General features: G+C 37.6%; 1 protein-coding gene across 8 annotated transcripts; it reads right to left on the reverse strand.

Annotated features, from left to right (window-relative positions):
• Positions 1–1,455: 1,455 nt before the first annotated feature.
• On the reverse strand, positions 1,456–22,843 carry hmbox1a (homeobox containing 1a). 8 transcript variants are annotated; one of them, XM_055173112.2, is made up of 10 exons: positions 22,506–22,843; positions 13,912–14,454; positions 13,751–13,836; positions 11,683–11,793; positions 7,993–8,149; positions 5,482–5,564; positions 5,281–5,376; positions 5,020–5,129; positions 4,848–4,889; positions 1,456–2,465 (listed from the first exon to the last, which is right to left on the reverse strand). In XM_055173112.2, the coding sequence occupies exons 2-10, from the start codon at positions 14,451–14,453 to the stop codon at positions 2,322–2,324; spliced, it is 1,371 nt and encodes a 456-aa protein (XP_055029087.2). In that variant the 5' UTR covers position 14,454; positions 22,506–22,843; the 3' UTR covers positions 1,456–2,321. The 8 variants fall into 8 exon arrangements, with proteins under 8 accessions (XP_055029087.2, XP_055029085.1, XP_055029084.1 ...); XM_055173110.2 differs by having other exon boundaries at positions 4,848–4,891; positions 5,008–5,126; positions 22,506–22,839; XM_055173109.2 differs by having other exon boundaries at positions 4,848–4,891; positions 5,008–5,129; positions 22,506–22,839.
• Positions 22,844–24,032: the final 1,189 nt, after the last annotated feature.

Raw genomic sequence — 24,032 nt, forward strand, 5'->3', positions numbered from 1 at the left:
ACCACAAACGAAAAATATAGATGATACGAAGTAGAGCTGTAACGATTTATCATGCAAATGCGCGTTTTTTCAGTGAATGAATTTGAATGAATTACGGTGAAATGCCACCACATCCAAAAGCCAGAGGGCGCTCTCGTGCAGAAACTCCAATTGTGCCACAGAAGAAGTAGCATTACGGACGCCATTTCAGGAAATGTCTAGAAGGATATTTATATCGCCGTTCTTCAGATTGTTTCAGGTATTTTCATGATAATAAATAATATTTTGAATGATTTTATTTAACGAGTGTTGCTTTTTTAAATGCACGTTATAAATGACTCCGACTCATAATGATTTTAGATTGATAAGTACTTCTTACTGACTAAAACGGCATAGTACACGCACAAGCTGCGCATGAAACACAGAATCGCAGCCTAGCGATGCAGAATTGATTTTAGACAGGTCTTTTTAATGTGACACGCGATTTATCGTTACAGCCCTAATACGAAGTTAAATCACGCGAGTAATCCAGACCGAGGAATGTGATGCTTCACGCTTGGTGTGTACGCAGTATTATGGGCCGTATACACCAAATGCGAATTCAGCGATTTGAGCGAGAGTAGATCACATACAAAGTCAATTCAAAGACCACCCATAATGCATTTTTGCCTGACCCAACATTAAATCCAGTGAGTAATATTAAGCGAGGAAAGTGATGCAAATACAGTAAAGGCTTCACATTTGGTGTGTACGCCCCATTAGTATAAGTACATCCATGTAAGTCACAAACATGAGGACACTGCTGATTTTGTTCTTCCTATTTCTTTTCTTGGTGGTTTAGTGAGAAATATTTTACCCACACTAAGATGCTGGGTTGTTTCAACGCATAGTTGGGTTAAATATAGTCTAGACAATCCCGACCGTTTTTTTACGTTGACCCAACCCTGAGTTGAAAAAACAGTGCATATGGGTCACCAAACAAAGTCTTGGAAAATAAAAAATGCTGTTTGTCATAGATACAGACATACCGGTAAAAGACAAAGACATCAAATGATTTAAAGGAAAACACCACCGTTTTTCAACATTTTACTATGTTCCCACCTCAACCCAGACGAATGAACACACACCCATCTTTTTCAATGCGTGCACTTAATCTTTGTACAGCGCGTTGTGAATGTGTTAGCATTTAGCCTAGCCCCATTCATTCCCCAGGATCCAAACAGGGATGAACCCAGAAGCCACCAAACAATTCCATGTTTTCCCGATTTAAAGACTGTTACATGAGTAGTTACACGAGTAAGTATGGTGGCATTAAAACGTGCCGATTTTTTAAGGAATTAAAAAATGAGAACTATATTGTATGGCTTCTAAATTCATCCCTGTCCGGATCCCAAGGAATGAATGGGGCCAGGCCAAATGCCAACACAATCTTTGAACAGTGCGTTTTGATTAAGTGCACGCATTGAAAAAAGATAGGTGGGCATTAATTCATCCAAGTTGAGGCAAGAACACAGCAAAACATTGAAAAACTGTGCTGTTCTCCTTCATTGTCTAACTGTATCCCCCTGGTGCAACTATTAAAATCACATACTGTACATGAGTGAGGGTCAGGCTAAACATTTTGTGGTATAGTCTATTAATGCATTTTTGCTTGATACCCAATTTAATTTTTACAAAAAAATTTAATTCAAACTATATTTGGAGGAACCCCCGGAAATACCACCACGGACCCCTGTCGAAGACCCTTGATCTATCATATCACAGCTTCTAATCAAGTTACCTGCCAACTGGCCATTAACTCTATTTAATCCCAACAGCAAATTGACGACATGTTAATTTTGGACCCTGCTACTTGAAATGAATTCCAGCAAATGCAGTCCTGCATTCACTGTACTGTACATCACAACGAAATAAGTTAACAAGTGAGAGAGAATATGCTTCCCATCACACTTTCCCTGGAGAGAGAGAGAGAAAGGACAGTAAACGGTTAATACGATCCTGACCTCTTATATCCTGCAAAGAAGACTTCCTGAAAGACGAAAAAGAGGCAAAATTCATTATCTGAGTGTGAAATGACGGCTGATATGTTTTTAGTGAACCTGCTGTAGTTAGGAGAGCTGTTATAATGAAAAGATTATTGAGGTGTCACATGTATGAGGGAGCTGGAAGAGGGGAATGTTGGGTTAACAGTCTTCAGAACCTCTGCTTTGGTCATTCGTGACCCGGCCACATTCCTCAGTTCACGTGCAAACGGTTCACGTGCGGCTTTTATAATAACCCCACATTTCTCCTTCGCCGTCCCTCTGCGCGCCACCCGTGACGGACACGTCGAGGGAAGATACTTAATCATCATCCAGCACCTCTGTTTTGATGCCACCGGTGGCTCCGCCCTGCCTCGCCAGCGCCAGGATGCTGTGATTGACGGCCGCCATCTCCACAGCCAAAGCTATAGGGTCCTGGTGTTCACTTGGTCCGGTGGCATCATCCTAGAAGGAAGAAGAGAACCAGAAGATGGTTGATGATTGGTGATCTCTTGTCTTTTAGGCCAATTCTTAGGGTAGGGACACACCAAACCGACATCAATGAAGTAGCTCACACTGCCCGAATGCTGGGTCTAAACACAAACGAATGGCGGCAAGTAGCACGTTCGCCTATGTGAGATAAATTTTCGTGCGCCCAGGCTTCGTTTACAGTCTGAGGGAGACGCACGCTGTAAGTTTGGAAAAAAAACATGTCTGAGGATAACACGTCAGCCGCTTCACTGCAGTCACGTGACTCCAGTCTCGCGCATGCGCCCCACAACAGAACCGGAAGGGAAGACAATGCTGAACAAAGTCGTAATTTTTGGACCAAAATGTGTTTTGATGTTTCATCACATTCTAACTGACCCACAGATGTGACATGAACTACTTTGATGATGTTTTTATTACCTTTCTGGACATGGACAGTATACCATACATACATTTTCAATGAAGGGTCAACAAGCTCTCGGACTAAATATAAAACATCTTGGACTGTGTTCCGAGGATGAACGGAGGTCTTGCGAGTTTGGAACGACATGAGGGTGAGTCATTAAAGACATTATTTTCATTTTTGGGTGAACTATCCCTTTTAAAACGGAAGATCAGTTATGCTAGTGACTGCTAGGATGCAAAACATAAACTATGCAGCGCTCGCTTAAATCTCACAGATGGATTTGTTATATATCTGTCAAAATCGTTCACGTATAAAAAAGAGAGATGGAAAGAATTAGATTCTGTGCTTTCCTTTTTGACGTTTTTCTTTTTGTGCGCTATGCAGTAGATGGTTATTACTCTAGTAGATGGTTTGGAAAATCGGATGATGCTCAAAACCTGCCCAATGGCTGACTGTTGGCTTGGTGTGTACCTAGCTTTAAGCCAATCAGGTGAGACTTTGTGTTTCCAATGCTGTAGTTGTGGATCAAACTGAACATGTGGTGTGCTGTCACTACCCACAAAGGTAAATAACCATTTTTGGAAGAAAAAAAAATGGTATTGCATCATTACACTATAATTGCCTTTAGTAATAAATGGATTGAACAATGTGCTTATAACGCACATTCCTGCTTTTCCACACAGTGTCTGTGTAAATATGACAATAACCTTGTCACTAGCTATGTTTACATGCAACCAATGGCTCTATCGTATTAAAAGCCCTTCATGTAAACACCTTAATGCGGGTCGATCCAATGCCATTTCGTTTGTTTTGAAAGGGGTGGTGTAGTCCGATCTTTGATCCGATCATCAGGAGAAAAGTACGCATGTAAACGCGTGAATCATAGTATTTTCTCAATCAGATGCAAACATAAATTGTGCACATGTGCAGAACATTTGTGCTCAAGTTCACATCTTATATTTACGTCTCACATTATTCTCAACACAGAAACGCAAGGCAATGGCAAGGTAATCGTGTCAGACGCTGTACATTCTACAGCATTCATGTGTACTTTTTATAAGATTAGGGTACATAAAGCAATAAAATAGCGTTGTGCCGAAAATTTTATTTTCATTACCTATACCTGAAAACTTCTTAAGAAGAACTTTCTCTAACTCAACTTTGTACATTCACGATAAAATGTGAACTCGACGAGAGATGCGTTGCCAAGTCCTCAGCTTTTTTTGAGTTTAGATTTGGGCTACTGTTTAAACCAGGGGTTCTCAAACATTTTCGCAGTGCGACCCCCTTTATGTACGGTGCATCCTTTCGTGCCCCCCCCAAAGAAAATTTCTGACATAAAAGATTACGAAACGTACAATTTTAATTAAACAAAACCTATTAAATTATACAACGTAGTGCTGTTGGTTAGTAGCCTTATTTTTTCTGAGGTTTAAACATACCGAATTTATGATAAATTAATGTATTTTATAAAATGTCATTAAAACTGGGGCCCCCCCGGCACCATTTCAGGGGCCCCCAGTTTGAGAACCACTGGTTTAAACTCTTTCCATTAGTTTTGCAGTTAAAAAATGAATAGGTTTTTGTTGATAAGTTATTGATATTTGGGTTGTAAATAGTCATTGGGATGCTTTTTGGCTAGTTTTAAAAGTCCATTGGGATAGTTTTGATACATGAATCTGGCAACCCTGGCTGTGCGCTTTTGCAGACGTTCGGTTCGGATTATATCAAATGTACCTGTAAACCAACATTTTAATCAGATTGCAATGTTTAGGGTTCATGTAAACTGTATTTTTTGATTAAATTCAGTGGGGGTGACAACATTTTCTGCATGTAAACATAGCCAGTGTGTATCATCTTAGGTAAAAACCCGATCTAAAGTGTTACAAAAACACGTACACACACATATCTAATACCTGATCATGTTGCCAATTTTGTGTGTGTCTGCATACCTGAGTGGGTGATGACAGGTCACCTCTGCAGGAACCACTGCTCTCTTTTCAAAAAAAGATGACATTAAACTAGTTTCGTCTGAAGCAGCTGCAGCTTCAAACAGCATCACTTGGTTTGTATTTTTTTTGTTTTGAAATATATATAATACATGATGCTTACCATTCCCAGAACCTGGTCAGCAGGTACCTGCTCACCGTAGTCATTTCCATCAATCTCATCGCTGTTGGAATGACCGCCTGGGCTCTGGACATCAATCCCATGACTTTCCAGGATTGCTGCTTCTTCGAAAAACAGACCTTTCCATAACATATCTGACAATGTGCACAACATGACTGAAGCTTTCTGATGAACGTACATATATTGCAATGACACAGCTATATTATTAAAAAAAACATTGTTGCTTTGTCTTTCCCCAGAGGGTGTCAACATTACCTATGTTGGCTCTCCTCTTGATTTCCTTCCGTCTGTTGGCAAACCAGTTGTAAACTTTCAGCGATGTGACGCGCTCGAGATCTGAAAGCTTTTTCCCTTAAACAAATAAGAGCACAAAGCATCGATAATGTCTGGGGCTGCTATTACAGCCATTTACACAATAAATCTTTATGTTTATTGGCTTCATCTTTAAAAACCTACCTGGTTTTTGTATTACTGCATTGCAGGCGTTGGCAATTTCCTCTCGTTTGGCTTCATCGGGATACTGGTTGTCATTGAAATAACTTGAAAAGAAAAAATTTAACAGATGAGTGCACAAAGGGCACAGTTATAATTAAACCTCAACAACAGAGCAAAAACAATACTTTTTGTTTTAAAAACACTACCAAAAGTCTAGGAACTTTTTTATTGTTAAGTTTTATTTTTATGAGGATGTAACCCAATTTGACCCAAAAACTTAAAAAATAAAAGGGAAATTATGTCTATACAGAATAGGGATGCATATCAATTAATCGCGATTAATCTATAGCAGAATAAAAGTTTTTGTTTACATCATATATGTGTGTGTACTGTGTATAATAACTTTGTATAGTTAAATGCACACACATGCATGTATATATTTAAGCAATGTTTACATATGTATATACATTTGTATATTTATGTATAATTTATATTATATATAAATATAAATACTTAGTATATAAATATATTTTTTTCTTAAAATTATACATGCATGTGTGCATATTTATATATACATAATTATTATACACAGTTCACACACATATATGATGTAAACAAAAACCTTTATTCTGCTATAGATTAATCGCGATTAATTGATATGCATCCCTAATACAGAATGAAAACAGGCAATGAGGAGAAGGGGCTAGTTGTCACACAATATAGAGTTAAACAGCCTAGTATTGCTATTCACCTATATTTAGGCCGTACAACAAATATTGTATAAAAAAAAACATTGTAAAATATCAAACTGTTTAAGCAAACAAATTTAACACTAAAATGTGTGACAACTTGCCTCAAGCACACATTAATGAAAAATACTCCAATTACACATACACACACATATTATTGTAAAGGGGTATTTGCTGAAACAATAACATCGACATTTGTGACCAGTCTGAGAAACCCAGCTAAAGTCGTTTTCTGTATAAAATCGTCCTACAAGCGTTAGGAATATTTTTATAAAAATAACCTTGACATGACCTTACTCAGTCAATATTAAAGGGACACTCCACTTTTTTTTGAAAATGTGCTCGTTTTCCGGCTCCCCTGGATTTGAACATTGGATTTTTGCCATTTTGAGATCCATTCAGCTGATCTGTGGGTCTGGCGCTACCACTTTTGGCCTAGCTTGGCGTGGTCCATTGAATCTGATTGGACCATTGGCATCGTGCTAGAAATGAACCAGAGGGATTCAATATTTTCTATTTAAAACTTGAAACTTCTGTAGTTACATTATGTTCTAAGAACGACGAAAAATTAAAAGTTGCGATTTTCTAGGCAGATATGGCTAGGAACTATACTCTCATTCTGGCGTAATAAACAAGGACTTTACCGCCATAACATGGCTGCAAGAGGCGCAATGATATTACGCAGTCCCTGAAAATAGTTCCCTTACACTACAAAAATGACTTTCTTACTTAGTGTTTTTGTTTTGTTTTCAGTAGAAGTATCTAAGGGTTCTTGAATCGAGATGTTTCTTCTTGATGAGCCAAATGACTTAAGAAAATAAGTATAGTTTTTATACAAAAAAAATACAATTTAAGTGAATTTGTGCTTAAAACAAGCAAAATAAAATGGCCAATAGGGTGAGAAAATTTTGCTTAAATTAAGTGATTAAGAAAAAATTACTTATTTTAAGATTTTTTTTCTTACCCTGTTGGCAGATATTTTTGTTTTAAGCACAAATTCACTTAAATTGTATATGTTTAGTCTAAAAACTAGACTAATTTTCTTAAGTAATTTTGCTGATCAAGAAAATACATCTTAATGTAAGCATTTTTTGATATTTCACTGAAAAACAAGACATAAATACTAAGTAGGAAAATCATTTTTTTGCAGTGTAAGGGGACTATTCTCGGCTGCTGCGCAACATCATTGCGCCCCCTGCAGCCATGTTACGGCATGCAATGTCCATGATTATTACGCTAGAATGAGAGTATTGTTCCTAGCCATATTTGCCTAGTAAATCACAACTTTTAATTTTCCGTCGGTCTTAGTACACAATGTAATTACAGAAGAGTCAAGTTTTAAATAGGAAAAAAATTGAAACTGTTTGGGTTTTTTTTTTTTGGCGCGATGCTAATGGTCTAATCAGATTCAATGGATTATGCTAAGCTATGTTAAAAGTGCTAGCGCCAGACCCGGAGATCAGATGAATGGATTCCAAAAAGGTACAAATGTAATGTTTGACTCTGGGGGAGCTGGAAAATGAGCATATTTAAAAGATGTGGAGTGTCCCTTTAAGGATATCAAAGATTGAAATCGCTGTGAAATCAAACTTTGATGCTTTTAGCCTGAATGTCACAGACAGGGTTACATTTAAAAGTAAACCAATGTTCCCCATCTGAAGACTTAAAAATACCATTGTCTCAAAATGGAAAATGCACATAATGTAACAACCCATAATAACCTGTCTTGACCATTCTCACACTATTTGCTAGCTCGTCCCATGAGCCCGCTGCCCTCTCTCACCTCTCCATCACCGCCAGACATTCTTTCCTCCAGGTGAAGCGGCTGCCGCGCCGCAGCCGAAAGCTGCCCGGCGTGCTGCTTATGGGAGGAGGAGTTTGGCGCCACTCCACTATGTCCTCCAGTGCCATGGGGTTGGGCCGCATCGCTAGCGTCGCACCTGGGATGCAAGCATGTCAGAGGAAGTGTCATAAAGAGAAAGATTTTCTGATTGGCTGTTCACTGTGTCAGAAAGAAAACGATGATGAGAAAATGAGAAAAACAGCACTTAGACGATTGTTTCATGAGTTTATCTGTTCAGTGAACATATGATACCTTACATATGATATCAGATAAAACCGGTAAAAAGGGCTGCGCAATACAACAAAACCATACAAATGTTGCAATATGCATGTTGCAATAAATGACCGATTCAATATAACTACTTCAAAAAGTATGGTCTTGGTTTTAGGTCGATGCGGATAATATAGTATCTGGGCCGCAGATGTTAGTTTGAATAAGCGTGTGTGTGCAACTGTGCATGATGGCAGTGATATTTATTTATTTATTTATTTATTGTTTACATTGTTAAAATGTACGACTTTCAGAAGTTGCTGTAATGCTTTCTTTTCCCAGAAATATGAAACATATGTTGGTTATATAATAAAAAAAAAATATGTATTTTAATACAATTTAAATTAATGAGATTTATCGAATATCACATTATCAAGCATGCGGTCACATACCACATTTTTCTTCAATTTCGCACAGCCTAACTGGTGAAGTAAAAGAGGTTATCTGAGTCGACAGGCCCTGAAGACCTCATTATCTTTTTAAATCAAAATAGGGCAACATGAATATACAAACACCTACAAATGCAGAACAAAAGCCTAAAACCTTATTTTAAACTTGACGCTTTCGCTGTATTCTAAGCAATGAGTTTTTCTTCAGGAAATGAAAATCTAGTTATGTATTCCTCATGAAGATAATCTGCATATATTTAAAATCATGTCATGTCATTTATGAACCTATAACATTCACATTTATTCATTTAGCAGACGCCTTCAACCAAAGCAACTTACAATGAGAAAGCATTTAACATTTTGCCTTAAGAGCAAAGACACTGAACTAAAGATGTGTATATTAAGCCGAAAACCCTCTGCTCATACCGTCATACATTTAAGGCAAACATACACGTTCTTAATAAAAACCTTTTTTGGTATTTTAATACAACAGTATGACAGGTACTGTCAACAGATAATGCCACCTGCTCCACAAAACACAGAGGTAATGGTAACCACATTGCCAAAAACCAACAGAGATTTGCAACATCTATTATCCATTTAAAGTTTAGTAATACATATTATCACTTATATCATGGGGCTGTCGAATGCTTTATTCTGCCTGGTTGAGAAATGTTCCATGGGTATGCATTATTTTTCGAAAAATACACACCTGACCTGTCAAATTTCTTTTAAAAAATTAAATACAGAGCAATGTTTTAGCAATGTCTGCAGGAACCGTGGTATAAGCAGAAAAACTGACGCCGGTCCTTTAAATTAATTACCACTTTAGCTGTGCAATATTTTCTAATAATTCAACGGTCTGTCAATTGTTCCTTACTTATACCACGGGGCAATTAAATGCTTCATTCTGATTGGTTGACAAGCATTCTAAGGGCATTATATTTCAATAAATGCACACCTTATGACGTAGTTCTAGGTCTGTCGACTGCATTACAGTTCAATATCACTATGAGGAGTTTAACTGAAATAAAGTCATTCTTAAAGGGGCCATATCATGATGAAAATCTGACTTTTTTCTTGTTTAAGTGCTATAATTGGGTCCCCAGTGCTTCTATCAACCTAGAAAATGTGAAAAGGATCAACCCAGTAACTTAGTTTTGGTAAACCATTCCCTGCAAGCATGTGAAAATTAGCTCATTGAAATTTGGCTCCCCTTGTGATGTCAGAAGGGCATCTAATTATAATAATGCCGCACCTTAATCTGCAACTATCCAACCATGGCACTTCCATTTAGTGCAGAAAGAGAGATACAGAAAATAATTGACAGCACAATTGAGTTTCAATTTCAACAAACAAACCACCATTATGGCTATAGACCCCTTCAAGGTTAGTAAATATTGAATGACTATCGGGTGCGCGCGCAGCATGGGTCAAACTGTTCATACCATCCAGGTTTTATAATTTAATCTAACAGGGCTGAAAAAATGATGCCTTACCTGAAATGAAGTGAGCACTACAAACACAAGCCTCTTTGATATTTGTATTGTTCCAGTCTGCACGTTAATTTCTTGCAGCCGCAGATGTTGTATTTTTTTGTTTTTGAGATTCTGCATGAATCACGAAAACTTAACGGAAGACCTGGTGCGATTTTCACAGCCCACGACGTAAGTAGCCATTTTTTACGATATCGAATAACACGCAACTCAATCTGCTGTAATGACTTTTCTGACCCCGACATGCGCAGTGGAAACTGCCTGTGACGTGAATCGTGATGGGGTCTATTAGTGTTTGCTTTTCATCAGCTCATTTGCATTTTTAAGGACACACCCCAAAACGGCACGTTTTTGCTCACACATACAAAGTGACAATTTTAACATGTTAAAATTAATTATTTTTAACTAAAACTTCACATACGTACTCTGGGGACATCAAAGATTTATTTTACATCTTAAAAAGTATTGTGAAATATCCCCTTTAAATTTTAAGAAATAAAGCATAAATATATGTGTGGTAGTGAAAGAAAGAAATCGAAAAGAATTAATAAAATCATTTCTAAAAGAAAACAGTAAATAAACGGATTGCCTGCCTGTTCAGTTTTGATTTTGCTTCATTCCTGAAATTATTAAAGGCGGGGTGCACGATCTCTGAAAGCCAATGTTGATATTTGAAATCACCTAAACAAAAACGCCCCTACCCCAATAGAATCTGGGCCTTCTTTTGATAGACCCGCCCCACACATATGCAACCCAGGCAACAATGTCGGTTAGTATACATGCCCCTTACTGCTGATTGGCTACAAATGTGTTTTGGTACTCGGCCCAACTCCCTTTTCCAAAGCGTTTTTCAAAAATCGTGCACCCCGCCGTTAATAGTTTCAGGAATGAAGCAAAAACACAAGCAGGCAATCCGTGTTTTTTTACTGTTTTTTTTTTTTTGTTAATGATTTTATTAGTTTCTTGCACCAAGAAACTTGCATTAGATACTTGAATAAAATATGAGTTGGTTTAATTTATCTTAAACGCTAATAAAATATTAAGATTAGGAAATCAGGTTAATGAACTGATTCAACTATTTTTTTATATAGTTATGAATAAGAAATGCTTTTGAATGTCATATAAAACCTTAGATGAATATGTTACCACCCAAAAATAACATTTATGTAATTTATTCATTCTCATGTTATATCAAACCTATATGAGTTCTTTTTTCTGTCCTCAGGCACTATTCACTTTATATGATTTATAGGGGTTTAAAACAACTGTCCCTTTTATGGAAAGATTAATGCCTGACACACTGGTGTGGAGTCATGAAAAGGTGGCTTAACATGATACAGAAGTTGAACATTCCTGGATCAACTTCCTGGAGCAACATTCTTATCAACCAATCAGTGGCTTCAATTGTAGGAGAAAGTTTACAGTTAAGAACCTGTAACCCAAACAACTTGCAAACACAACATTGTGTGTATTACCGGGTGTAGTTTTCTCCAGTTGATACCAGCGGTAGAAAGCTCTTTTCTTCTGCTCACTGAGGTCTGAACCCTGCTGAAGTAGCCAATGAGAGATACGGCTTTGACTGATACCTGCAGAGAGTGACAAATAGTGTATTAAGGGCAAAACTAGACATAAAACTGATTTCAGGTCATTTTTGAGGTCTACGAGTAAGGTGATATCGCAGAAATAAGCCTTAAGGGAGGGTTTTGTATCACACTGAAAGGGATTTATTTTGCGATAACAACCAGGCGGTTGCCTGTACATTGTCCCGCTTATTGCACTGCTATTTACCTTTTAAGTAAGTTAAGGAACATTACATTTTGATTTTAAATATTATATTTGCTAATTTTTAACGAATGCAGACCTACCGTGAGGAAAACCTGTTTATTATCGGTTTTAGGATAAGACATTCAAATGTGCTATTAGGTTTAATCATTTGTTAATACAATGTCATATATGTTATTAAACACCATATTTATATTTATATCAAACTGCACCTGCCAAAATGATTTGCAGGATCCGCGTTACCATGTGTTATTAGTTTTGAGCGGTTGTTAACTAGAAATAACAAACCTGCAAATGTCACGACTGGCCAATCAGAATCAAGCATTCCAACCAGCCGTGTACTAATAAAAAATAAACTTGAATAACCTTTAAACCTTTTTTGTCAGTTGCTAGACCATTGCGTTACAGTAGTATGCAAAAGTCGTGTGCCTGTCACTTATAGGGTGGCCATTCGTGTCAGTTCCGCCAGACACTTACCGAACATGTTTTCGGGTTCGTTCTCCGGAAGTCGCGTTGCTCGACCGCATACGTCATCACATTTCAGTTAAAATACATTAGAAAATTAAGATTTATTTCAATCATTGTCGTTTCATCATTACCTTGAAATGTAATGGTTGCTTTTCTGAAATTAAACCCCAAATATTAAACCTTGATGACGTATGCGGTCGACCAACGCGACTGCCGGAGAACGAACCCGAAAAAAATGTTCGGGACGTGTCCGGCAAAACTGGCACGAATGGCCATCCTAGTCGCTTAATGTAAATATGACATACAGTAGTGTTGTGAAGCATTTGGCGAATAAAGCAATGAAAAACAACGTTATGTTTTTATATGGGATGACTGTTTATGCTGCACGGTTTGTAATTTGCCCTCCGTCTGTGTGTGCACGCGCGTTTAAGTGCACTCAGTAGTGCATACACGGAGAGACGCATTTCAAAAAGCAAGCGAACATAAAATCTTTCTGTTCTTGAGAGGGCACATATAAACAAAATTATCTCCACAGTATTATTTTTCTAATAAAAACATTCGTTTATGTCTTAAGTTTGTGTATAGATTAAATTCAGAAACCAGTCTGTGCTTATTTGTTCTTAAAGAGACAGTAATCTCAACTAACCCCCTTAAGTCTGTGTCATTAATGTTAATCAAACAACCCTAGACAATGAGAAAATCACTTCTGTAGCTCTAAGAAAAAAATAATAATTATATTTAATTTATACAATAAAAACAGTGTTATTATTAATTTGATTTAATTTCTGTACCTAATGCTAATTTTAGACCTTACTCAATGTGCAACTTTCTCCTTTTTTATAAATGTTTGTAATTTGTTATTAGATTTTCCAATCCCTTTTTTGCTGATCCGAAAAATGATCCGGGGCCGGTTGCATAAACATAGCCGTGACATTAAGACTGCATCTTAAGAATGATTCTGACTAACTAGCAGTTAGTTAGGGCTAATCAGTCTTATTATTTGGATTTAAATTTGAACAATCTACCTTTCTATCTAACATACTTAAAACAGTTATGATCAGTCTTGAAGAAAAAAATTCATGACTAACTTTTAAGACTAGTCTTTAAGTTTTATGCAACCGGCCACCGATCTATGCCTCAAAAACCGTAATGTGATCCGAAACTGTAACATACAGGTAACTAGGGTTGGGTGTTATGACGGCATCTTGTGTCATCTATGAGTAATTTTATGTGACTATAAACCATACTGCCCAGTCCTAGACATAAATGATGGGAATAAAAGAATAATCTAACCTGTAACTTGGGCAACGACAGCCTGTGATATTCGCCGGGTCCCCAAGAAAGCTTTAATTTCTTCTTTAATTATAGCGCTGTCCATTCTACAACAAAAGAGAGAGAGATTGTATAGCATTAAATTGAGCGCGTGTAATGAATAACAACAGTTTTTCACTGACCTCATGAGCTCCTCGACTTTGTCATCGACGTCCACCTCCTCATCAGGGAGCTCGAACCCGAAGGCCCGTGCGGAGGCGTTACTCACTACGAAGCGAGGTGGAGAAAGTTTCCCATTGGGCATGGCAGCGAGGACGTCCCGCCCGTTTTGGATCGTGGGCACCACTACAGGCATGGGGGTGGGGGCCGCGGGAGGCGGGGAGGTATCGTAACTGTTGCTATGGGACGGGGAGAGGCTGTTGCCACGGTAACTAGTCTGCGTGGCCGTAGAGGTTCTCGACGTAGAGGCTGTGAGGTTGTTAGAGGAGGTAGTGCAGGAGTTGGAAGAGGTGGTGGAGTTGCTGGCATTACCGGCGACGCCCCCCGCCCCGTTTCCGCCGTGTGCGTGCCGATGGCCGAACTTCTCGACGTGCTCGCGGTCCAGCCGGTCGAGAGTGTCCATGGCATGCAAGATCTCTTGCTTCGTCATGCCACTCCTACGCAGACGCTGCAGCAAGTCGATCTGCTCAATGGTAAAACGAGGCTCATCTGTATAATGGGACATTCTGCAAGGAGAGAAAGCGAGAGAGAGACAGCATTAGAAAATTGATGTCACAGAATTTCCTCAAACCCACACTTATAAGACGTGGCATATGGATGCATGGTGAATAATAATAACATCTGTCGTAATGATACATTAAAAGCAAAGCTTGAAACGTCAGCTGCAGGGGTGCAGTCAGGAGCTGCGACTAAAGCATGGTTTTCCAAGAAAATCTCAGCATCTTTATCGACCGATCATTGCAACAGAAGTGCGGAGCCAGTCTGAGGTCAAAAAAGACACTGCATGCATTACCACGGAATTTTTAATAGACTTTAAACAGCACAGATCCGGGACGCATGAGGAGGGGAGGAAGGAGGTTAACTTTAGGGAAAACTGCCAAGAAAAATTCCATCCGAGCCGGCCAACCTACTTTTAGTGAAGAAGCCGAGAATGAATCACTCACTTCTGTCTGAAAATAGTTCCTTTTAATGCCAACACACACACACACACACAGCTGCTGAATTGTGAAATTAAATCACACTGTACGCAAATGAGTTAGCCAACGCCTGACAAATGTAAGCTACAAAAAACAACATGATCAAAAAAACATTCCAAATGCACATACATGACTTAACCATTCCTGCACAACTTGTAAATGCAATATGCACTCCATATGGAACACAAGAATGCAAACACGTAAAGGGGAAAAAATGTCTCGGCATGTAATTTGTGACCCTGTCGATGAAATCCAGTTTTATGTCTCATAATCTAATTTAAGGATTAGGAGCATCAAAGTTTGATTTTAATCATTGATTTCAATCTTTGACGTGACCTTACTCAGTCAATATTAAAAGATATCAAGGTTATATTTTTACAGAATGTTCTTTACATATGTAAGATGATTTTATGTAGAAAATGGTAAATCACAAAAAATACAACTTTAGCTGAGCTTCACATAATGGTATTGAAAAATGATGACTGTGTGCATACAAGTTTTCAAACACTTTCTCTGCCTGCCATTGGTCAGACAAACAGAAAGTCCTGCATAAAATGCACACTATTAGCCTTACTATTGCATGGTGTCACTAGTACAAATAAAAGGAAAAAATGGTTTTCCAACAGTAAAAATAGTTTAACCATAGGTTTTAAAGTAAAACTATGGTTATGACACATTTACTATAATAAAAACGTAGTTATCATGATTTATAAAGGAAAACACCACTGTTTTTCAATATTTTACTATGTTCTTACCTCAACTTAGACGAATTAATACATACATATCTTTTTTCAATGCGTGCACTTAATCTTTGTACAGCACGTTGTGAATGTGTTAGCATTTAGCCTACCCCCATTTATTACTTAGGATCCAAACAGGGATGAATTTAGAAGCCACCAAACACTTCCATGTTTTCCCTGTTTAAAGACATGAGTATAAAAAAGTGGCGATTTTTAAGCGGATAAAAATGAGAACTATATTCTATGGTGGAAGAACACTTAGTTTGCAGCACTTCGGCCTCAGCGCGCAGTAACATCATCACTCCTGACTACTACTATTACTATTATTTTAGTAAATGTCCTTGCTCTTCCGAGCTTTATAATGGAAGAAAACAGGGATCAGGGATCAACATCTGACTTTAAACCTCAAAAAAGTGCATCCATCTTTCACACAGGTAATACACACGGTTCCAAAGGGGTTAATAAAGGTCTTTGGCAGGTAATCAATGTGATTTTGTAAGAAAAATATAGAACATAGAGTTTGGTTCCAAAACAAAAAAACAAAACAGTTATCGTGATTTTATTGTGTTTTATTTTGCTACTTAGCAAAGTTATGAAGGCTTAAAGGACAAGTTCGGTATTTTACATTTAAAGCCCTGTTTTCAGATTGTTTATGATGAAATAGAACGGTTTTGACTGAAATTTGGACATATGACGCTGTCCTGAGAATTTTCGGGTGTTTGTTCTATCACCTCCCACCTCTACAATGTGTGTATAGGTGCACTGGAACAATCCTTTCAAAAATGCATTAAACTTTTGTTTACAAAGACGTGAAACTCACCGAGTGGTCAGGGGTGTTCACTGATATACTCACACAAAAATCGCTGCAAAAGATGCTTTCCAACAGGTGTTTTAGCATTCGTTGCAAACTTGTGAACCTATTTTTCCAAACACCTCACACCCGTATATTCTTCCGTTGAGAGCTTGAATAATAAACACTCCAGGCCAGTTGGTGGCGATAATCCACCTTTGTCAATTGCAAGAATACAAACAACGTTCCCGGTGCAGAGTAATACCTCACAGCACATCTAATACAAGTCAATGAAGTTGGACAAAACTTACGATAAACCTGTTGGGGGGCATCTTTTGCTGCGATTTTTGTGTGAGCATATCAGTGAACACCCCTGACCACTCAGTGAGTTTCACGTCTTTGTAAACGAAAGTTTAATGCATTTTAGAAAGGATTGTTCCTGTGCACCTATACAGCCATTATAGAGGTGGGAGGTGATACAATAAACACCCAAAAATTCTCGGGCCAGCATCATATGTCCAAATTTCAGTCAAAACCGTTCTATTTCAGCATAAACAATCTGAAAACAGGGCTTTAAGTGTAAAATACCCAACTTGTCCTTTAAATCAAAACAAAACAACTGCAGTTTGATTGAAATTAATTGGAGGGCACAATAAAAAAAACATATTTTTGAAAAATAAAAAAACAGTTATCTGGTTTTTGGAACCAAACTTTTTAGTTATATTTTAACCTTTGTAAACTACAATTACTAGCTTCCACACGGCTCCAAGGGGTTAATAAAGTTCTTTTGCGGGTAATCGATATGATTTTGTAAGAAAAATCTCTTATATTTAAAATTTTAAAAACTATATTAACTAGCTTCCAGCAACGACGACATCTTGGACTCACGGATTCACAAGAGAGAATTTAAGCGTAGTAAGCCTTCGTTGCCATGGGTAAGTTGCGCAGTGACTCTCGTGAATCAAGTGATTCTAAGATGGCATGGTTACCGGAAGCTAGTTATTATTAGTGCTGTGTTCAAAATATCGATACGACGATACATCGTCATGGACGGCCGACGATGCGCGCATCGATACAGCACCTTCCGTATCGATTCGAATGCACTGTTGAAAGTAACGTGACGAATCGTTGTTGATCCGTGATCCACATGGAAAGAAAGCATGTATCCCGCGGAGTAGGCTACGTAGAGTTAAAGGTTGCGGGGTATACTTTCACTTTGCGTGTCTGTCTCGCTGGCGCACGTGTCTGCTTAGCGAGCCGCGTACTCGCGCTCTCTCTGTCTCTCTCGCGTGCGTGCGTATTTAATATCAGGCTTTCTTATAAAACAGTACTAACGCATTTGAGGAGAAACATGACAAAGATTTGAAGTGTACGTCTGGAGAAGAGATACAGAGCTTCTTCAAACTATAGCTGTCACATTAATAATCTGATTTCTATTAAATAGTATTAAGTCTGACTGCATGTTTATAGATATATTCATAGATATAAAATAATGAGAGACAAATATAATGCCTAGAGTAAGGCACCATCTTTGTAAAACTGCTTTTAAAAAAACATAAGTTAAGTACTAACTCTGGGATTTTAAGTATTTTTATGAGTTAGCCCAGAACCTAATAAATTAATGGCAAAAACACAACTGTTACAACACTGCTTATTCTGTGTACAATAAACAGATGATGATGATAATAATAATAATAATAATAATGTTACTAAATTCTGAACAAAAATGTAATTCAAAATAGTCTTGTATCGTGATGCGCATCGTATCGGGAAATTGTTGGCAATACACAGCCCTAGTTATTATAGTTTATAAAGTTTACAATATAGATATTTTTCTTACAAAATCGTATCGATTATCCACAAAAGACCTTTATTAACCCCTTGGAGCCGTGTGGATTACTTTTGTGAAGGATGGATGCACTTTTTCCTGTTTTCTATTGTTTTAAGCTCAGAAAAGCAAGCACTTTTACTAAAATAAATCCAAATGTGTTCGTCTGAAAGATGGACGGACATATGTATCTTGTATTGCTTGAGGGTGAGTAAATCATGGCGTAATTTTGATATTTGGCTGGAGTATCCCTTTAAAAAAGTTAATATTGCTATGTTGGGCTGCTCAAATAAACAGAGAAATGTTTTGCTAAAGCCCAAGTGTTTACCTAAATGGCTTAATAATTGTAGTTCTGCATATCAATATAAGATAGAGGATTCCATCTCCTTCAACCAGCTGCCTTTAAAGTGAACAAACATAAAGAGATACAATTTAACTTCCCTGCAACATGCTCTTCAAGAATCAATTCTTCTGGTAATCAAGTCTGCTTTTGTCTCCGGCTATGTGCGCTGAATACAATGCAGAAAAAGATTTCTGCTCACTAAAGCACACGTTTAAAGCATCAAACGGTTTAAATGCTCAGAGATAGGCGAATCAGCAAAAACAACAATAAATCCATGAGAATTCTCTAAAACTGTCTAATGCTGCACTTTTAAAGGATTTGTTGAGGTATTACCATATCCGTAATATTTATGCACCCCTAAACGAACAACGCATTAGTACAATGACAAGAAAGCCTTGAGTGGTAGAACACAGTAAGTCATAAAATATATCAATTCCCCACTGTCCCGTGGTTGCATGCACCACATATTAATTATACGACACAAAGCCTTGCTTGGTATTTGAAGGATTCAGTTTATGTAGTTACTGATATCTTTAACATGCCTGCTCATGAAAATGGAAATACAACATCTCCACATAGCTTGTCGTCGGTAAAGGTGTGCTAACACATTAGACATCAAATGATGTCTAAATAATCGTCCCAGAGATAATTCACCAGTTGAAATAACACCATATGCTAGCTCATAAACAACGGTAACAGGAATTCAGAAACACCCGTATGGAGTACAATCCAACCACAGGCATGCAGAACAGCTACAGCTCTGATTAAACTGTCACTAGATGACAAACCAAGTTGGTTAACTGGCCAGCTAACACTGGGTTGTGCAATACGCAGTAACTGTGATGCTACATATTTAAATAGACAAATAATTAAACGTATTAAACTGTAATGCAAAAACCACCAATAGTTAGTTAGTATAATATAGTAATAACAACAATCAATACTGTAATAAAAAAAATAACTTAAAGGTGCCAAAGAATGCATTACAATAATATGCTAAATTGTTATCTGATATCTACATAGAAGGTATGTGGCTTTATTAAGTGCAAAAATGATCCAGAAATGTTTTAACAGGGTCATGAATAATAATGTTGAGCTCTGCTCTAATTGGCTGTTTCTCAGAGCAGTTTACTTCAGTAGCTGTGTGTGTGTGTAAACTGACCTTATGTTTGAGCCTGTATTTTTTACATTAAAAGGAGGAAACAATCGTGTTTGGGGCTCACGCTATGTCATTAAAGGGATAGTTCACCCAAAAATGAAAACAATGTAATTAATGACTCACCCTCAAACTCGTAAGACCTCGGAACACAGTTTAAGATGTTTTATATTTATTCCGAGAGCTTTCTGACCCTCCATTGAAAATCTAGTAACGGTATACTGTCCATGTCCAGAAAGGTAATAAAAACATAATTAAAGTAGTCCATGTGACATCAGTGGGTCAGTTAGAATGTGTTGAAGCATCGAAAATACATTTTGGTCCAAAAATAAAAAAATACGACTTTATTCAGCATTGTCTTCTCTTCCTCTTGCCGTATGATGCGGCTGACGTGTTATCTGGTGCGCCCCAGCTGATTTTTTTTGTGCACCCAAGTTTTGTTTACAGTCTGAGGGAGACGCAGGCTGTAAGTTTAAAAAAAATTCACAAACTTGTCTGAGGATAACACGTCATCCACGTCACTGCAGTCACGTGACTTTAGTCTTGCGCTTCACAACAGACGCGGAAGAGAAGACAATGCTAAATAAAGTCGTAATTTTAGTTTTTTTGGACCAAAATGTATTTTCGATGCTTTAACACATTCTAACTGACCCACTGATGTCACATGGACTACTTTGATGATGTTTTTATTACCTTTCTGGACACAAACAGTATACCGTTACTAGATTTTCAATGGAGGGTCAGAAAGCTCTCGGACTAAATATAAAACATCTTAAACTGTGTTCCAAAGATGAACGGAGTTCTTACAAGTTTGGAACGACATGAGGGTGAGTCATTAATTTTTGGGTGAACTATCCCTTTAACATGTACATGTAACATTAACTCTTATTATTCATCTATGCCTAGGTAAATACAGTTTTACATTCTATGGCACCTTTAAAAAAGTAAGTGTTTATGGTGCTGTAAAATTTTGTGTTTTTAATTAAACTTAAAAATATTTAAGAATATATATTTATATATTTTTTTTAAAAATCTAAATGTATTTATATTTTACAGTGAAGACAGATGCAGTCTTGCAATATCAAGGGTCCGATATGCATAATATTTTATATGTATAGTATTTTAACTAGGGATCGACCGATATGTATTTTTCAGTGCCAATGCCGATACCGATTTTTGTTTCATCAGCCTTAGCCGATGACCGATACAGGCTGCCGATTTTCTTGAGCCGATATTTGGAGCCGATACTGGTTTTGCTCACTCAATTTACATCATAAAAATTATGTAAAAAATGGCATGTTGTTAAAAAGAGATGTTATTAGTTTGCACAGTTCTTACATTTATTGTAGTCTAGGACTAGTCTAATCCCTGTCCAGGAAACCGCCCCATAGAGATAAAAAAAACCCCACTTTGTTCAGCTATGATCAGCTGTTAAGCCGAGCTTTCAATGTTGTCGTGAAAAGGTTGGTTGTTTTTAGTCACATGACCTGCAATCGCTTGCGGGTTCCAGCACTCTGTCTGTAAATTATGCCGGAAAAATCGGCAAACACGGCAGCCATGTATCGGCCGATGCCGATACACATAAAACTCGCAAATATCGGCCCGATATATCGGCCGGCCGATATATCGGTCTATCACTAATTTTAACGATTCAAAGAGTATTAATTAAGTCACTTATTGTCTTCAGTTCGCACACAGAAGGCTTTTTTTTTCAATTTTATCAGACATATGCATGGAATGTAGGAGTCAAATCACACAAGCATCAATAGATTATGGTGAGATCGTCTCTCACTCCATCGAGCAGCAGTATTTAGAAAACTCATATGTTTCGCAGAAGCTCAAGATTAAAGTTGATTTTGTCCATATGTCTCTCTGGTTCTCTTTGTCAGTAAGGCATCCAAAAAAGAACAAACTCTTCCTGTCCCCACCAAACTCTGAATACCTTTAACAGCCCATTTGCTTCGTGTAAACAGCGGTGATCTTTAAAATATCAGTTTACCTTTGCTAAACAGCTGGTGATTATTAAGACCTTCATGCTCGCTGATTAATGAGAATACAGAGTACCAGAAACCTGATGGCCAGAGTAGTTTCACAACTCATTTACATGCGCCCTAAAAATTGCTGGGTTTAACCCATTGTTGGGTATTTAAAATAATCTAGAAAATGTCCATATATGACCCAACCATGGGTTGAAACAACCCAGCATTTTTACAGAATTCATTCAAGACACATTATTACACAACCACAAGTTAAGATAATTAATTTTTTTCAGAATTTTTTTTTATATTTTGTGGATATATCCCAAAAATGTATTCTAAAAGGGATATTTCCAAATATTAGGAATAATTCAACTTTCCAAAGTAGTTAAAAAAAGAACCATGAAACTTAAAATTACCTTAAGTCATACTGTATCCCCAGATGATAAAGCGCTACAAAGATGCTGTCAGCTATAATAACAACAATACGAATTAAAGACCTGAGAGGTGTGCATTAAAGAAACTATTAATTTAACCAATACCAACACAGTTGTTGCACAGTTGCATGCATGCATTTCTCTTTTAAACCCCCATCCCACAACAGCATTAGAGCAGACGGGACCTTTGCATGCGAACCAACACTCGAACCGAGCCCCAAGTGTCACATGCACGTGCATGCATGTCTCATGTCCCCAGACAGACTGAGACAAATGACGCCTTTCTCATAATTCGGCATCTGAGATTTACCTGATCGTGCGCGTGCGGGGCCTCCGTGCACCGCAGCATTTATTCAACCGAACCGTCAGTGTTTGAGCTGCTTTCTTTAATCCCCGTCAGCAGACATGAACCGGCCAAACTGGACGACGTCCGACTCTGCCGCTACCCTGCTCTAACTTAATTTCATTTCAAGGCAAAAACCGATTCGCCTTTGTCTGACTGACAGAAGCCATATTGATATGAACAGTAAGCGCTGCGCGGGTTTCATGGGAGTTGTAGTTCCCCGCGGCGGGCGGGACACTAGGACTCAACGGGAGCTCGCGGAGCGACGAACTACAAATCCAGTGGAATATGGTACAGTCTCATCCTCGATCATTTTTTTGTAGACAAAAATATCATTTCTGACTTTTCCTATTCGCCGACGTCATGACGACCGGATTGCGCATTTGCTGCTTGCATTGTATAAGCTTGCTTTTACTGAATGGGGGTAGGCTAGTTAAAAGCATATTTATAACAATGAAGCAAAGTTTTTTTTGTAAGTCTGGTTTTATGGTTTTTTGAAAAAGCTCAATTTAAGAGTTTAAGTAAGTAAACTGACTTTCCGTGCCGGATGTTTTTATTGATTTATAAATAAAGGACAGAAAGGAAGTACGGTTTTTTTTCCCAGTAAAAGCAATATGTTTAAAATTATTAGTTTGCAATTAAGTTTGCGATCTTACACCTGCGATGTGAAATTGATAGATGTGTTCGACTTCGTACAGCGCATCGGCGGCACAGACCTATCATTGTTTAACGTCAGAGTACCGCGAGAGCTATTGGAAAGCACACCTTTCAAAAACTCTCGCGGGGTTTTGATGTCATCTTGAAGTTAGCATAAAGTCAAGCACACCTGACGTCTTTTTTTGAACTTGGCGCCCTCCAGTGGACATTATACTGTGCCAACAGTTTCTCTGGTTTGAAACAAACCAATCCATTCTCAAAAACCACATGGCTTTAAAATGAGTTCTTACAAACACTGATACGTTTCTATTTGCTCTGTTTGAAGTTATTTTTTAGTTTAATTACGTTTTTGTGCTTAAGTCTGCTGTAATGCGCTATATGATTCTAAAATGTGCTATGTATGATGTTTTAGCAGTTGTTTGCATGGACTAAAAACATTTAATGATAATTTACAGAGTGAAACTACAGATAAAAAACTACAGAGTGAACCCAAGTGTAAATTAATGTGGATTGTCTGTTTAAAATAATAAATAAGGTTAATACAAATTTGGTTAGTACTAATTTACAGTAAATATTAATTTCTACAATTATTGTAATATCATAATATCCTTAAAACAGTGTAATAACCTTTCATTGGTAGCCATAGTGATGGCCATACATAAGTTGCCATATATTAATAATAAGAACCAAAACTACGCTACAATTTATGAAACAATTGTAACTTTTTTGTAAGGGACACACAACCAATGTTTAATCCACTTATATAATGTATTTATATACACATGATTGTGCAAATGAAGAGAAAAATTGGTAAAAAGCAAAATTTGTGAACGGTTT

The sequence above is a fragment of the Misgurnus anguillicaudatus genome, chromosome 7 (genome assembly GCF_027580225.2).
Source record: "Misgurnus anguillicaudatus chromosome 7, ASM2758022v2, whole genome shotgun sequence".
Classification (NCBI taxonomy): domain Eukaryota; kingdom Metazoa; phylum Chordata; class Actinopteri; order Cypriniformes; family Cobitidae; genus Misgurnus; species Misgurnus anguillicaudatus.

What these genes read in the sequence shown, in the direction of transcription:
- hmbox1a (XM_055173112.2), bottom strand. Translation starts at nt 14,453, where the DNA reads ATGTCCCATTATACAGATGAGCCTCGTTTTACCATTGAGCAGATCGAC. An exon ending in TGTCGTTGCCCAAGTTACAG is followed by an intron (nt 11,794 to 13,750) that starts GTTAGATTATTC and finishes CACTCTCTGCAG; the next exon opens with GTATCAGTCAAAGCCGTATC. An exon ending in TGCAGTAATACAAAAACCAG is followed by an intron (nt 5,377 to 5,481) that starts GTAGGTTTTTAA and finishes TATTTGTTTAAG; the next exon opens with GGAAAAAGCTTTCAGATCTC.